Here is a 16,917-nt window from a genome sequence, read left to right on the forward strand (position 1 = left end):
TAGATTTGAAAAAATAAAATATATTTTAGAATCTGAAAATAAATTGGTATCTGCAGTCTGCTCACAGTTAGACAATAATTTCAGCACAGCTTCTGCATCCAGTAATCCACCTTCCTCAACTGCACACCAGTTCAATATCCCATTCCTGACTTATTCACCACTACAATAATTATTTATCTTTTATCCAACTACAGTTCTCTTTATTCAATCATCATTTACATATAGCTTGCTCTGAATAAAACTGTAGCAACCTTCATATCAAAAGATGCATATGAGGCACAGTAACTGTTGAGCACAGGATTTTACACTGATTTGTATGAGGGTCAAAACGATTTCTTCAGCACTTCTAGGCATAAATGGTCATATTTTTTTTTCTTTTTATCCCATACACCCCAATACTCACCATATGATGAATAAAACCAATTTAGGAAAAGTCATGAAATATGAGATGATGGATTTTCTTTTAACAAAGTTGCATAATTTTTAAATACCAAAGGAGTCCAAGTAACCCCTTTGCCGTTTCTAGTGTTAAATCTTTTATAATTTTATTTGAAACTGGAGACTGGACTTTTGAGTATTATCCTGTTTTATTGTCTAATACTTTAAGCTGTACATGGTCCCCTCCACTTTTATATTTTACGCCATTTGTGTTTACTTTAGATACAACCTCATTATACCTGCCATGTGCTTCATCATAAAACCCTTTTCAGCATTATTCGGCGTGCGCTCATTTACAGTAAAATCTAGGCTCGAAGTGCTGAGTTTACATAGAAAGGTGACCACGGTAGATTTTTCTCCATTGTTAACAGTTACTGTATGGTGTCTTATGGCATAGAATTGTGGTTTACACATTTGCCTTACTGGTTCAATCCTGGGAGAAGACACAAATCCTTGGGGGGAAACCATCTGAACACTGCCAAGAGATATATGGAACTGCATATATTAAAGTGTACATTTTAGGAAATCCTCAAGTCTCAGGAAAACATTGTCAGACCATAAACAAAAAAGCATAATGTTCCATTGAAAAACCCATCAGACTTTTGACAAAACATTATCAGACAATATGGTCTTAGAACAAATGGCATCAGACTAAAATGTCTCCGATAAAATGTGTCTGTGAAGGTTCTCAGTCATCCAGGTCATCGTAGTCTAAGGAGCTTGGAAAGAAAAGCGTCTGGACTTCTTTGAGTTGCTTGAAGACGTTTCACCTCTCATCCGAAAAGCTTCTTCAGTTCTAAGGTCAAATGGTGGAGAGTCCCAGATTTAAACCCAGTGGGAGTTTCCCCCCAAAGAGGGACAAAGGACCCCCTGATGATCCTCTACCTAATCACATGAGCCAAGGTGTGAAAGCGGGTGTGGGTCACAATCAGCCCGGGTTTCTGGTGAGGTCATTGTGAAACCTGGCCCCACCCTATCATGTGATTTCCTGAGGTCAGATGGCCCAGGATGTGAGTGGTCGTTAAGGCGTCTGGGAAGCGATCTCCAAACTGGCTTATAGATGGCAGACAGTTGGTGTTGTAAACCACCGCCTCTGTTCAAAGATGGTCGCTCACAGTGGACATAGATGGCTTCTTTCACTCCTCTTTCAAACCATCTGTCCTCTCTGTCCAAAATGTGAACACTGGCATCCTCGAAAGAGTGACCTTTGTCCTTAAGATGCAGATGAACTGCTGAGTCTTGTCCCGTGGAGGTGGCTCTTCTGTTGTGCCATGCGCTTGTGAAGTGGCTGTTTGGTCTCTCTGATGTAGAGATCTGGGCATTCCTCGCTGCACTGTACAGCATACACCACGTTGTTAAGTTTGTGTTTAGGAGTTTTGTCTTTCGGGTGAACCAGTTTTTGTCTGAGTGTGTTGCTGGGTCTGAAATGCACCGGGATGTCATGCTTGGAGAAAAACTCTCCTGAGTTTCTCTGATACACCAGCTACATAGGGGATGAAAATGTTGTTGCGTCTGTCTTTCTTATCCTCCCTCGCTAGTGTCTGATCTTCTTTTCCGTGCCTCTTTGCTGACTTTATAAACCCCCAATTAGGATAGCCGCATGTTTAAAGTGCTTCCTTTACATGTGTGTGTTCCTTCTTTTTCCCTTCAGGCTTAGAGGGTGTAGGGTGGTGGTGCAGGGTCCTGATTACCCCAAGTTTGTGTTCCAGAGGATGATGGGAGTCAAAGAGGAGGTACTGGTCCGTGTTTGTGGGCTTCCGATAAACTTCAATGTTGAGGTTGCCATTCTCTTCAATGTGCACAGCGCAGTCCAGGAAGGGCAAACAGTTATCCTTTGTGTCTTCCCTGGTGAACTTTATGTTTTTATCCACGGCGTTAATGTGCACAGTGAAAGATTCCACTTCTCGTGTTTTGATTTTGACCCAGGTGTTGTCTACATATCTGTACCAATGGCTGGGTACTCTCCCTTTAAAAGAGGTGACACGGAGGAGCCCATGGCACAGCCATGTTTTTGTCTGTAGAAACCCTCGTTGTATTTGAAATATGTAGTGGTAAGGCAGAGGTCTAACAGTGTGCAAATCTGATCGGGTGTGAAGTTGGTCCTGTCTTCCAAGGAGCCGTCTTCTTGTAGTCGTTTTCTGACAGTGTCCACTGCCTACGTGGTAGGTATGCAAGTGAAGAGGGAGACTACATCAAAGGACACCATGGTTTCATCTGGGTCCAGGGTAGGTTTCTGGACCTTGTCGGTGAAGTCGGTGTAGTTCTTGATGTGATGTGGGGTGTTCCCCACAAGAGGTGCTAGGATGGTAGCAAGGTGTTTCGAGATGTTGTAAGTGGCTGAGTTTATGCTACTGATAAAAGTGCCTCAGAGAGAAGCTTCCAGCAGGTGACGCTGTTATCAGGTCAGGGCCTGCATCCTTCAAAGGACTGGTCTAAGTAGGCCGGGTAATGCAAAGGAAGGACCTGCGAAGACTAGCTGACTGTTAAATTAGACGGTCTAACCAAGCCTACAATGCACCTCCTGTTGCCTAGCAACCGCGACAGTAGCAGCTACAGCCGTGGACGACCGAAATAGAGAAAGTCTTTATTTTATGTCATTTATTTTACTTTTATTGGAGAAAATTGTAGGCAGCACGGTGGCACGGTGGTTAGCACTGTTGCCGCACAGCAAGAAGGTCCTGAGTTCAATTCCATCATCAGGCCAGGGTCTTTCTGTGTGGAGTTTGCATGTTCTCCCTGTGTTTGCGTGGGTTCCCTCCGGGTACTCCGGCTTCCTCCCACCGTCCAAAGACATGCAGCTTGTGGGGATAGGTTAATTGGATAATCCAAATTGTCACTAGGTGTGAATGTGCGAATGAATGTGAGTGTGAATGGTTGTCTGTCCCTGTGTGTTGGCCCTGCGACAGACTGGCGACCTGTCCAGGGTGTACCCTGCCTCTCACCCTATGACAGCTGGGATAGGCTCCAGCGCCCCCCGCAACCCTGAAAAGGATAAGCGGAAGTGAATGGATGGATGGATGGATGGAGAAAATTGTGATGTTTCATCAGAGGTGTATGTTAGAACGCCACAGCCATGGCCTGAGTCCCTTTAGCCAACAGTAATGTTAACTTTAGCTAGTAAACTAGTTTTCTAGAGTAGCTCATGAAACTAGTCTCTTTTCATTTTGACGATACAAATATAATAGGTCTTACGTTGTATTATGTATACTTTTATACATTAAAAAGTTATCAGTGGTGGAATTTAACTCTGTTGTCTCAAATATTACATTTTAGTTCAAATTTAAGGTATTTATTTCTATTTCACATTACTTTATACCTGTATGACTGTCTGAAAGCTTTACTTAGTTATATTAAAGGGCAATATCATAGTAACAGCTAAAAGTAGACTAAAAAGATGTGATCCTTTTGTAGATTTCAAATAAAATGAAATGTAAACTGATGTAGTAAATATTCTTGTACTGGATGAAAAGTTCCAATATCATAATTTTCTTAAGATTTTAAAGATATAAGAGCATTAAAACAGGCTGATGTTTTTTGGGTAATAGGATCTAATAGGAGAGAGGATACAGACACATGACATCCTTATAAAATACTTAGACAACTTCAAGACAAGAACTGCAAAAACAACTTTTTGCAATTCTTTTGAATATTTTATTTAAGTCAGCTGCATACGTTTTCCACTAAAACCAACCCAATCCCACTTCGTTAAGAACATTTTTTAACTAAATATATTCTGGATACATCAAAGCATTGTCAAAGTTGTCTGTGCTTGCCTTTATTTTTCCTTCTTTCCCCTGTCATTTTCTGCAGGAAAAACATCAGTGATTCATCACAAATTTATTTGTGTCATTCCCTGAATGAAGCTGTTATATTTTGTGTTGGCGATACCTCTGCAAACAAGAAACAAACATCTAGAATTTCTTTTAAATGATTCCACCATTTTCTAAACTACAGAGAACCGCTATTTGTTCTCCTCATCTCCCCAAAACTTTTAAGTACATTTGGCTTCACATAGCCAAACAGACCCAGCTTGGCCAGAAATTAACTTAACAAACTAACTGACCAACCAACCAAATCATGGAGGACCCAACCCACATTTAGTGGCAATATCAGTAATGTCACATAACTTGGCCGAAAGTTAGCTAAATGTAACTTTTAAGAGTCTTTGTTATACTCACATTTGTTCCGCTGGATATTTGAGGGCGATAAAACTCAGCACTTACTTTTAAAAGTTTATTTCTGGACCACTTCGTTTGACCATCCACCATTTTCCCCCAAAAATTCCTTCAACCTTGATTTGCAATGAATCCTGGTATAGGGAGGACGAAGCATAGGTGCGACCCATCCTCCAAAACTGAGGAAAGTAGGACGCATTTGTTGGCCACATTTGGATGACACTGGACAGCTTTCATCATTTCACTCTGACATAATCGGTCTTCAAATGTGGCTTTTGAAGGAAGCAGCCCCTGAATTTGGACACAGCCATGTTCTGCCAGTCTCGCACACTGATCACTTGGAAAATAATTTGGCTGGCAGGAAGCTTCTCACTTTTTTCTGAGACTGTGTCGTCTGATGTGGTTTTTCTGAAGCCTTTTAGTCTGATGGCGTTTTTTTCTGAGACCATATCATCTGATGCCATTTTTTGAGCCCTTTTAACCTGATGTCGTTTTGACTGAGACCTTTTAGTCAGAAGCATGGAACCTTTAGTCCAATGCCGTTTTTTCTGGGACCTATTTAGTCTGATGCCCTTTTTTTCTGAGACCTTTTAGTCCAATGTCGCTTTTTCTGAGACCTTTTTAATCTGGTGCTGATTTTTCTGAGACCCTTTAGTCTGATGCATTTTTTCTGAGACTATATCGCCTGATGCGTTTTTTTTCCGTTTTTAGTCTGATGCTGTTTTGTCAAAGGTCTGATGGGAGGTTTGATGGGAAAAGTTATGCTTTTTTGTTTATGGTCAGACATCTGAGGCCTTTATCTGATGTCTGAAGATGTTTTCCTGGATTTCCTAAAATGTATGCCAGCTGTACTCAACAGCTAAATTCCAGATCATATTGCTAACAGGATAAATTCTACTAATGCCTGTTAAAATTTGTGTTTTGTTCTGTTTTTACAGAAAAAAAATACAACTTAGGTTGCAAGAATTTAAGGCTTACCATGTTAACCATATTTTCCCCCTACACTAGCCTTAGTGTTATTCAGAGATCCTGAAAGAGAGAGATTGTCCAGTGGAGTAATCTGTAAAATGATACCCTTCAACGGACCAGAAACACTCACATCAACACACATAGGGATCCATTTGGGGCCTCAAAACTCTCTCCACTTCACTACCTGCCATTTTAGAGTGATCAGTGCTAATGAAAGCCTCATTTTGTCCAGACCACCTTGTATTTCTTACTGAATGTTTCCTAAAATTTCTACTTCATATAAAACTTACATCAACTCATAGTGTGGAAAAAAAGAAATAAAAATGAATAAAACCAAAGAAACCCAAAGAAAACACACAGTACATATATATGTAAAATATTTAGACAGAAAAAGGCACTGCATTGAGAAACTCACAAGTTCACTTGAATTGTACCGATATATGCCAAGTTTAGCTGGGAAAAAATATTGATAACTTAATTAGACAAATGTATTTAGTTAAGAATTATCAACCAATACATCAAAGTTTATGTACAAAAGCGCATGCACTAAAGTACTGCTATCTAAAAAAAATATTAAAAGAATCAACAATTAGAAAAATATTTAAGTAAAATAAAAATGATACAGTTGTACAGGCAAGACTGTACTTTCTTTGTTATATTGTACAAATCACGGAAAAAAGTCCCAAATAACTTAAGTAACTAAAATTCAGCAGCTTTGTTTTTTGTTTGCTTTTGTTTTCATTCAGGCCATAGACTTTTGAAATATTGTGTTGAAAGTGTAAGGAAAGCATCTGTGTCTGTGTGTCTGAAGTAATGTGTATGCCCCTGGCCCCAGCAGCTGTTCCAAAACAGATGTTTTCCAGTATAATTACCACCAGCTCACAGAGTGGATGAGAAAAAGATGGACAGAGAATGAAAGAGTAAAACAGACACAGAGGATGACAGAGAAAATCAGATTATAATAAAAAGAGACAATTCCGCTTTCACAGCCCTAAGTACTGCAGCTACAAACAAAACTCATGGTAGAATGATTACAAACGGGCCGGGTGTAAATGTACACGATCAAATTCATGTACCTCTGACAGTGTCCAACCATAGCATCTTTAACACGACTCACCATGGGGATACTTAAACTATGTATTACTCACCTGCAAAACAAGATGTGTCCACCTCTCCAGTCCTAGTCTGCCCTCTGTTCTAAAGCTGTTCATAGAAGTCTGATTGTTGGACTGACCATATCGCAGAATGATAGCTTCCCCAGACACGGTCAGAGAAAAAAACAGCCGCTGCTCTGAACTTTTCTCCAGGAGCATCCTGAGAGAAACAAAAAACACACATAAACAATAAAGGATTCAATTATGTCTGCATCAGTTGACAGTCCAAAAAGGTTCACATGAATATTTAGCAGTAAGAATTTTAAAGCTTCACCTCAGGAAACAAAGGGAAGAATGGACTCTAACACCCATGAAGCTGAGCAACACTACACACAGTCTCTCATTCTGACATTTTCACATGGAATATCAATATTTTACATGACTGTAAGGTTTCCGCTGCTACGCTGAGGCGCAGACGCACACACTCTCTACGTGTCATATTAACCACCATCACTGACATTTTATGGGAAATCATGGCTTTTATGAACCCAGAGCAGGAAACCCTATAAATCACAGTTAGGTACATGCAAGAGAAAAAGAGCATTTGAATGTATGTCTGTACAAGCACGTAGGTATAAAAGTGAGTCTCTGTGGAGAGAAAGATAGAAAGACAGGCTAAAGAAAACAAATATAAAAAAAACACCAATAGGTAAATTGCTATAAGTACAACACGAGTCAGAAATTATTTCAAGTACTTTTCCTTTAACACACACATAAAAGTGTCTATTAAGGAAGGTATGCAATTATTACTGGCCATACATATTGACCTGAACATCACAGAGTCCAACTTAATTTTATGTGAGCAGCAGTCTGATATTAAGAATGATATATGTGGGGAAAAAAATACACACATTTCAGAAAACCAGTAAAAAATGTTTGCTTCTTTGTTTTAAAGCTATATGCTTACTTAAAATTAAGCAATTTTTAGACTGTCAACCTATTGGTTTATTGGATAACAAGACAATTTTGTAATTTTCTCATTTGACCACCACAGTGAATTTTAATAAAGACAATCCAGATATCTGGAGTGCATATTTTCAGCTTTAATTGAAGGAGTTTTAACAAAAAAAATATACAAATATTTTAAATACATGGCCCCTATTATCAGAGGTAAAATAATTTGACAAGTAACCGACAACCAGTTTTATGTCAATTTCATGTCCACTTCATGTCCACATGACTCATAATTCAATGACAAATTAAACAGATAAAAGTTCTGGAGTGAATTTCTAAGGATGGAACTTGTATTTGGTAGCAATTGACTAAAGCTCTCAATATGAGGTCCAAAGAAAAGTTGAGGTCAGTGTCAATAAGCTGAAAGAAAAAAAAAAAAAAAAACACCTAGTGAGAAAAAAAATCTCAGACAGATAACATTACATTAGTTTAGGAGTATCTTATCAACTACATGTCAAATGTATAGCTGCCAGTAGAACTGGATCACTGTTCTTTATTGAGGATGTGACTGTTGAAAGAAGTAGCAGCATGAATTCTGAGGTGTGCAGGGCTCAGATTCAGCCAACTGCTGCAAAACCGATTGGACAGCAATTTGTAGTGCAAATGGATAATAAAAGTAGGCATACTGCAAAAGCAAACCAAGAGTTTCTCAAGACATAGAAACACTCTACAATAGCCAAGTTAGTACCACACTTCTAGGATTTTCAAGTACTACAAACAATCCTTATCTTTACAACTTGTCCAGCCCTTTTGTTTGTCTAAAAATGGTTGAATTCCTGAATAGTTATTACAACATTTTGTTGAAGTTGAAAGTTTGAATTTTAATCACATCTTTATTGTTGGACTTAAAATCCACTTTGGTAGTATGCAGAGAGGAGAAAAAAAAGCATCGCTGTCCAAATACCTATGGACCTAACTGTACATCACAATACTCAACATACACACTGCTACTATCACCATAATCTGTTTCTATAAAGCAAACCACAGTGTTGTAAAAACCATCGTCTGGAAGAACAGGTGGCTGGGTCTGTTCATTGTTCAGAGGGGAGGGATGTGAAATCACAAAGAGGGGGAGGGACACAGAGAGTGGGGTGAGGAAAGATGGACAGAGGTGAGGATAGAGACCTCCTTTCATCTGGCTTCTTTGATGGCAGCCATGATCATCTCTACTACAAAAGAATGATAGCCAACGACAGCAGCAGAAAGAGAGCAACGGAGAGAGAAAGAGTGAGTGAAGGGGGGGAGATATTACTTCCATTCAGTTGCATTCAGCCATACAGGTGTCATGTTCCACAGACCAAGACAAGACTTGTCTGTCATTTGAATCCTGAGACAGACAACTTCACAAACAAAAATCACAGCGTGAAATTTAAAGGAGAGATTTGATCTCTGAATGATTCTCCATCTGAGTTAAACTTAACAGACACTGACATTTATGTATGTAGCCTGTCTGGTGTTAGACTAAAGCTCCTTCAGAGCTATCACTAGTGTAAAGATCCTGGTCACACTTATCTTTTTGGTACACTGCTGAATAAGTGAATGCAGTATGTCTGGAAATCTCCAAATATTCTTAACAGCTCACTCAAAATTTCCAAGTAATCCACAAAACAGGAAACCTGTCCTTGTTTGTGAAAATGGTGCAAACTGTTCCTGATCATATTAAAAAAACAATATAATGACACTTCACCAGATCATTTTATGTTTCTTGATGAGATAAATTAATATTACAAGTCTTTTGAATACTACTGTAGTTATATAATAAAGTTATGTAAAGCTTTTTATTGCTTTGACATTACCTGAGTGTCAGATGCATTTGAACACTACAAACGTGAGACCGAGCCCATCAACTCAAGGCTGCATTTTCCACTACTAGCATAACATAATTTTGTTAACCTGTGGTTAATGCAGACACTACATTTTTACAGTTAAGATAAGATGGTTTCTCTGCAACTGAAGCTGAATTTAGTTTGATACTTTTATTTTAAGCTGTCCATCCCTAGTCTGACAGTGTAAAAACAGCTCACTGCCAAATCAATTTAGTCCTGCTTTATCAGCTAAATTTTTGAATTTAAACAAAGACATTATGTATTTTTTTTAGCTTACTTTCAATTTCTTGACATGCCATGTTGTTCAAATCACCTGCCTTAAGTGTTGCTGTATGTGGGAAGAGATAGGGTTGCGGAGTAAAGCCAGCTGACCTCTTTGAGTGTGGGCAAGCGCCTTGTCTATGTGAGTGTGTGCATGTGTATGTGATTGCAAGCTGATCTGAGAGTGTGTAACTCTGCACCACGCTACCCTTGCCTGGAACATACCAGCACACTCTCATCCACTGTCTCTTACACACAACATGTCTGTGACATGACAGCTAATTGTTTCCTGATGGTTATACTGATCTCACCAGACCTGACCTGCTCCTTGTTATTGGATCGATATCACAGGGCTTTCTCTTTCATGTAAATATTTGTAAATCATATTTAATGTCATATTATCATCATATATACACATTTTAACTAAACTTCACAGTGGTCTAGAAGGAGTGGTTTATATGTCATCGCTACAACAGGATAGTGTAGCACTACTCTGATGCTATATAACAGTATTTGAGACCCAGTACTAATAATTGACTATATTTAAATACATTATCCTCTTAAGACCCGAACTCTTCCATGACATGCATTTTTAATTTTTCTTTGATATTTGGGCATATTGGGGCCTGATGAATGTAAAAACAAAGAATTACCAGATTTTTTTTTTTACCTTATTTTTGTTTTTAAGAAAAATAAGAGCCACAAATGAGGGTATTCGTCTAAAATTTTGATAGAACAGTAACAGTATAATGTCCTCGTAAGTGGATATCAGGCCCTTGTAGAGAAAAATTTAGTATTTTGGTCTAAATAACCCAAAATGTGATGTCCACATACGTGGACGCCAGGTCCTAGGAGGTTATATAAAATTTTAATATTCATGTGTGTTTCACCCATTCCTAGTATTTTGTCCTGTCTTTCTCCCCTCAACCCCAACCAATCTCGTCAGATGGCTACCCCTCCTTGAGGCTGGTTCTGCTGGAGGTTTCTACCTCTTAAAAGGAAGTTTTTCCTTCCCACTGTAATCAAATGGTTGCTCATAGGGTGTTGTCTGATTGTCTGGGATCTTTACTTTACAATATAAAGTGCTTTGAGGTGGCTGTTGTTGTTATTTGGAACGATCTAAATAAAACCTGAATTGGATCAAATAGATATTCAGTCTTTTTCACCTGTTGCAATCATACAAAGGGAACATCGGGCACAGACCTACCTGTCCTTTTACTTACTTACTGCAATGGTGATGGTGTTTTTCCCAAAACAAATTTCACCATTTAGGTTTTTGTTTTTTGTTTTTTAAATAGGATTTGTCAAGAAAACAGCCACGCCATCTTCTCATGTTCTGCCTCTATTTCATCTGATTGGCTTCCCTTTTTCATGAACTAGCCTTTCCAATTCCCTTTTTCCACCTGATTTAATTGGCTTCTTTGCTGACTGTAAACATGGCTTTCAATCAAACAGAAAACATTTCAATCAAAACCTAATGCATTTTGCTAAATATTTTTTTTGTTTCCAACAACTACCAGAACTGCAGCATTTTACAGAAGAAGGAGGGGGTTTGAAGGGATGATGCAACTGAAAGATTAGCCAAACCTCAAGTAATAGAAAACGTATATGATAACACGCACGCACACATGCACGCGCGCGCACACACACACACACACTTAAATAGCTGCCATGTACATGCACACACAGCTATCATCTGTCTTTTGCTTCTTATGAGTTAAGAAATAAACAATCATTGTCTGTCAAGCCATCTAAGCATTTTGTACTGCACAATGCACTGTATGATAAGACTAATAATTAATCAATTTTAACAAAAGCAGTACTCAGTGGATGATTCGATTTAAAGAAGGATTCTTATCTCCAATTATGCAATGACAACTGTATTCTTACAGCTTACAAAATTCAGACTCACATTTCTCTAGCAGAGCTTGGTTTTATCCACAATGCCAAGGTGAGGGAACCCATTGCTCCAAGTTTCTGTGAAGGGGGAGTGACCAGGCACCCATCCTGGCCTGGCTGAAACAACAAACTGCCGGATCCACTAGAAATCCCATCGAAACTGTTAGAGGTTCCAGCTTCTCTCTGAGTACCAGGACGAGTGTCGTTAGTGTCTTCAGTTACACAGATACCCCTGGTGGAATGAAGTGCAGGCATGTCAGTATGTTCTCCCTAAGAAACCAAATAACTTGCAGTTATTAGCAAGACACCGATTGTAATGTCATTAACACAATTTAATAAATAAGTCAATTGTTTTATTTTTTAAATTTATTAATTTTGCTTTGCCTTAAAGGTTTCGACAGAAAATAACTAATAAAATACCTGACATTACTCTGAACTTAATGAAGCTACCTGTGTGCAGCCAGCAGCAGCGGAGCATACGGAGGCGTAGAGGATCTATAGGGACACTCTTGGACACAGAAGGCCTGATAACATGTGAGCAGTTCAGCCTGAGAAGAAGGTGACTGACAGTAGCTGCTCCGCTCTGGAAAGCCACAGGTGTAACGAGGCGGCGAGGTCGACACGGGTTTAAAGGCAGCAATGTTCTCCATTCGTGGGAAGTGTCCCTGTGAAAGATTGAGAAAGTCTGATAATCCCTTTAATCCTGGTGTCTTGCCATGTTTTTGTAGCTTTGGGGACTGCAGCCACAAACATTTGGATACAATAATAACTTGTAAGGCCATATACTGTATTTGAATCTACTTCAAAGAAATAATAACAATATCAATCACAATGTAACACAAAAAACTTTGTATAGGAAACTCTTACAATTGCATGTGATGTATTTATCAAGATTAAGACCTTTACAAGCAAAATAATTAAATATATAGGCATATTATTTGAATTAGTTCAACTGGAAAATGTACTCTTTGCAAATGATGTATCTGAAGATGTTTTCAGATACAAATGTAGAAAAAGCATAGGTTTACACGATGAAATTAATAATGATGTAATTATTTTTTTTCTTCAGATTTATTTTGACTCACTGCAGCAGTGTCTCAACTTACCTGGACAGAACTATTATTAATGGGTTAGGGTAACCCTAACCTGACTTCTAAACAGCATCTGAATCAGAAATGATAACCTTTAAGCAGCTCTTACCTGTGAAGAAGCAGGTTTTGGACAGAGGCTGAGGAAGAGGAGAGGTAACCAGAAAAGAATATGACGCCACCTCATCCTCATGATGTTCTGCCTTTTCATCTTTTGTTCACTGATGTTCTTCAGGGACAACAGCCACAGAAAGATGGGCCAGAGATTATTTTCCCTCTCCCTTTGTGCAATTTCACCCTCTTTTTCTGCAACTGACAACATCCCAGAGGCGTCTGTCTTGTCCTTCCAACTTCTGTGCATATCATTTCTATTTCCCCACTTGCTGTCATTACATAACTTACGAAGTGATTCTCTACCTCTGTTCATTCTCCATTTGTTGTGTCCTATGCCCCATGTTTGCCTTTCCCTTTGCACATTGTCTCCCTTCGCCCCTCCCTCTGTTTTCCAGTCTCCCTTCTCTTCAGTCCATCTCAGGCCTTTCACTCCACAACATTCCAGAATCAGTTTCTCCGAGGGATCCAGCATCTCAGGTCTGGACTTTGGAACATTCCTGCAGGCAGAGAGATGTTTCTGAATTTGGATTTCTTTTGGAAGAGTTCTAGCAGGATTTGAATAAGTGACGACTGTCATGCTTTCATGCTTTAAGGGTAACAGTAACATTTTTTTACAGGCCAGTGCTCCTGGGGTGAAGCTATGACTCTTAGCTCTCTGTTACACTGTCCCTCACAGGCACACACATATACACACACATGCACACAAAAACCGTAACCAAAGCCCTCACATGATAGGTAGGATTTTACAATCTAGAGAGGGAAAAGAGAGAAGGAGAGAAGGAAAGAGAGACCTGGTCAGACCAAAATCCAACATGAGACAAATCTGGGGAGAGTGAAATGCCATGCAGGCTATTCCCTAGCCAAAGCCTACACTATCATGTACAGCTTGATGGAGGCACAGCTCAGCTGATACTGCTACATTGCTTTTTCCTTTTCTTCATTTCCCATTGAATTAAACATGCCCTTTTTCCTCTGGCATCTGGCTCCCAGGTTTTATCCAACCAAACGGGCTTTCACACAAGTTTGTTGGAAATTGAGGCTTAGCGGAAAGCTCTCTTCATTACAATACTTAGCAGCTTCAATTTCGCATTTAGACGCACAAAAAGAGGCCAGCAGTGCAGTCATCTCTAGTGTTAGATTACTTGGTCCAGGCTTCAATCTATACTATCCGTTAGGAGATAGAAAAGCTTACACTTTATCTAAAACCGCCTACAAGACTATGTGCTGCGCAAATTCGTAAACCTATGCAGATAACAGCCTAAAATATGTGGTATGTCTATGAGATTTACCTGTCGTTGCGGACTCCCCGCACAAAGCTCTCTCCCCATCACAAGTGCAGCGCCAACAAACATTCAACCTGTTGCTCTGACATGAGTCGTACAAAACAAGCTACCTGTTCCTCCACACACCTGTCTGTCAGCGGTAACAGACGCCGCTCCAGAAGAAAAAATAGTCCTTTCCAAACATGACTTGAATTATTTTTTGCCTGTTACAGTTCAACAGAAAAAAGGCAAACCAAAAACTGAACTTGACAGAGCTCCGCTTTTGTTTTGTTTTTTCCTCTCTGTCTTACCTCTCTCATTCAGAACATGCGGCGCGCGCTGCTAAGCAGATTACCGCGAGCTGCCATCTGGCCAGCAGCGCCCGAGGCGGCAGGATACCGGGCACAAAGTAACGGCGGTGAAACGTTACACTGTTGTGAACCAAGTAACGGAAACTTGAGAGCCCCGGAGGCGGCATGAGAGCAAACAGTGCGACATATCCGTTTTGCATCTGTTACAGAACACCAAAGATTGTCTTTGACAGCAAGGCATTAATTTGCGATTTAAATAATTACCCCCTGCCTGGTAGTAATGTTTTACCCCCCACCTACGTGGGATGCGTCTGGGTTGCAGACAAGTGGCTCTCACAGGAAAAGAGGAACGCTATCAAGGTCGCTAGGCAACGCTGATTTGCTCCGGCCACTTAAAGAATTGCAGGAAATCATTTATAATCTCATGTCGTTCAAATATTATTCATTTATGTACATATTCAACCTATGTGCCAAATCGCTATATAAGTATTTAATGCAGTCTCTCACAAATAAACCAATCAATCAGGAAAATAAACAAGCCATTAAAATCGTATAAATGATTTTGCTAACCATCTCAGTAAACCTTAGTTTAAATATGGATCAGCATTGTTCAGCTTAGTTCCAAGTTTAGTATATCATTATTATTATTATTATTATTTACTAATAAGCCCTGTAGCGTAGGTCACTTAGCCGGCCCCCCAGTTGAAATAAAGGAAGGAAATTATGAAGAATAATGAAAACGAGACGCATTAATTTGGAAAAAAAAAAAAAACAAGGCTGTTGAGGGGTTGTTCAGCAGTTCGACTCAGCGGGGATCCACACTAACACTGAGTGACCCTTGATAAATATCAACAGTAGTTGATTATCCCAGTAGGTCTATCATGAAGCCATGGATTCAAAAGTAACCAAATTGCGTAGTTTATATTTAACTGTATATGTGATATGGTAGTAATTTACATACAAAAAGTGCATGTGCATTGCTGACTCGTGTCATTTTATCTCATTTTATGTCATAATTCAAATTTAAATATCACATTTTAAAATAAAAAATATATATAGAGAAAATGTAGATAAACGAGTCTGATTCAATTTTGATAAGCAATAAATAAAAAGTGAAGTTTCTGAGTATTTTCTATTTCCGGTTCAAATGCACAAGATGAAAAGGCCGTAGGGGCGGGGTTCGTTGGTGGAGTGGAGTGGCAGAGAATAATACTGACAATGTTCACGTACGACAGTAAAAGAACAACAGAAACGGTTCTTCGGGCCTGCACAACAAATTCTGTTCGTTGCATTTTTACATTTTAGTCCTATAGGCGAGTCTAAGCCAGTTATATGTAAAAAAAATCCCGTAGTCCACCCACCAGCAAACTATGAACAATCCCCTTCACGCACACACAGCAGAAGCCGAGGCACAAACTCAAGTATACAGTAGTTTAGACTTGTGTACTGAAGAGCTCTGCATTTAAATTGTGTAAACATTTCCACCAAAAAAAAAAGAATCCTCTCTTATAATTTTCCCTGCCGACAAGTTTTTGCGTTATCATACTAATCGCGTTTGAACAGCTGCAATTTGCTTTGGTTGAACAAAGGCATTCTAACTAGGTTTTAATTAAGTGTTCCTAATGACCTTAAGGAGATTAGAGGTTCGCCTTCTAATCAATACCAGGCAGAGAGGAGCAAAGGGAGGGGAAAGGAGGAGAGGGGTGGTGGCTAGGGGCTATAGGATAGAGGTAGGGAGGAAAAGGGGTGGGTAAGGAAAGAAGAGGGAAAAGACGGTGGTAGAACAATAAAAAGTGAATGGAGGAAAGGAGGAAGAAAGAAAGAAATTGTGGGGGATGATGGAGGGTTGAGGAACTTGCTCTTTTTTTTGTGAAGAGGTTGTCATGATGGCAGATTTGTGGATTACCTGGTTTTCTCAAGTAGTTTAACAAAGTAAATCTATAAAATAATGCTTAAAAGGTATCAAAATAAAATGTACTGTTACATCCAGAAATATCCTGTGCATCAGTATAAAGGCAAACATGCACATATATGATTTGGAACCTTGACGTTTTCCATCCCTCTTATTTTCCTACTCTTTTTCATTTTCTTCTCCTTTGAGAGGGTGAAAATGACATTACACCATAGTGTCAGATAGACGGTGATCATCAAGAGCTTTGTTAGCCAAGAAGAGTTTCTCTTATCCTCTCCTCATAAGACATTTGCATAGATTTGCACAGAGTGTGTCCACATGACAAAGAATCTAGTGATACATTGATTGTACTAATTTATTCAGCCAGGCGCGTTCAGTTCGAGAGATTGAAGTGCTATCACACAAGCGGGATTAAAACTGGATGACAATCGCACAATTAATATTGTCTCATTTTCAAAATTACTTGTGTATGACTTATATTTCGCTAAATTGTGTTTGCTGGTCTAATAACATTAAGGCTAATATGCTAAATGTAGGCTGTAAATGTATCATGT

The 16,917-nt window shown here is 39.2% G+C and overlaps 1 protein-coding gene across 6 annotated transcripts in view; it reads right to left on the bottom strand.

Annotated features, from left to right (window-relative positions):
• ush2a (Usher syndrome 2A (autosomal recessive, mild)) overlaps nucleotides 1–14,810 on the bottom strand; it is a 213,748-nt gene extending 198,938 nt beyond the window's left edge. The window contains exons 1-5 of one of the 6 annotated variants that reach the window (XM_005915042.3): nucleotides 14,752–14,810; nucleotides 12,877–13,375; nucleotides 12,127–12,341; nucleotides 11,690–11,908; nucleotides 6,731–6,896 (exon numbers count right to left, since the gene is read on the bottom strand). In XM_005915042.3, coding sequence (XP_005915104.1) covers nucleotides 6,731–6,896; nucleotides 11,690–11,908; nucleotides 12,127–12,341; nucleotides 12,877–13,350 — 1,074 coding nt within the window. In that variant the 5' untranslated portion in view covers nucleotides 13,351–13,375; nucleotides 14,752–14,810. The other 5 variants (XM_042214207.1, XM_042214198.1, XM_014340152.2 and 2 more) reach the window with 5 other exon arrangements.
• Nucleotides 14,811–16,917: the final 2,107 nt, after the last annotated feature.

Source organism: Haplochromis burtoni, unplaced genomic scaffold (assembly GCF_018398535.1).
Source record: "Haplochromis burtoni strain Fernald_Lab_line unplaced genomic scaffold, NCSU_Asbu1 Contig_11, whole genome shotgun sequence".
Taxonomy (NCBI): domain Eukaryota; kingdom Metazoa; phylum Chordata; class Actinopteri; order Cichliformes; family Cichlidae; genus Haplochromis; species Haplochromis burtoni.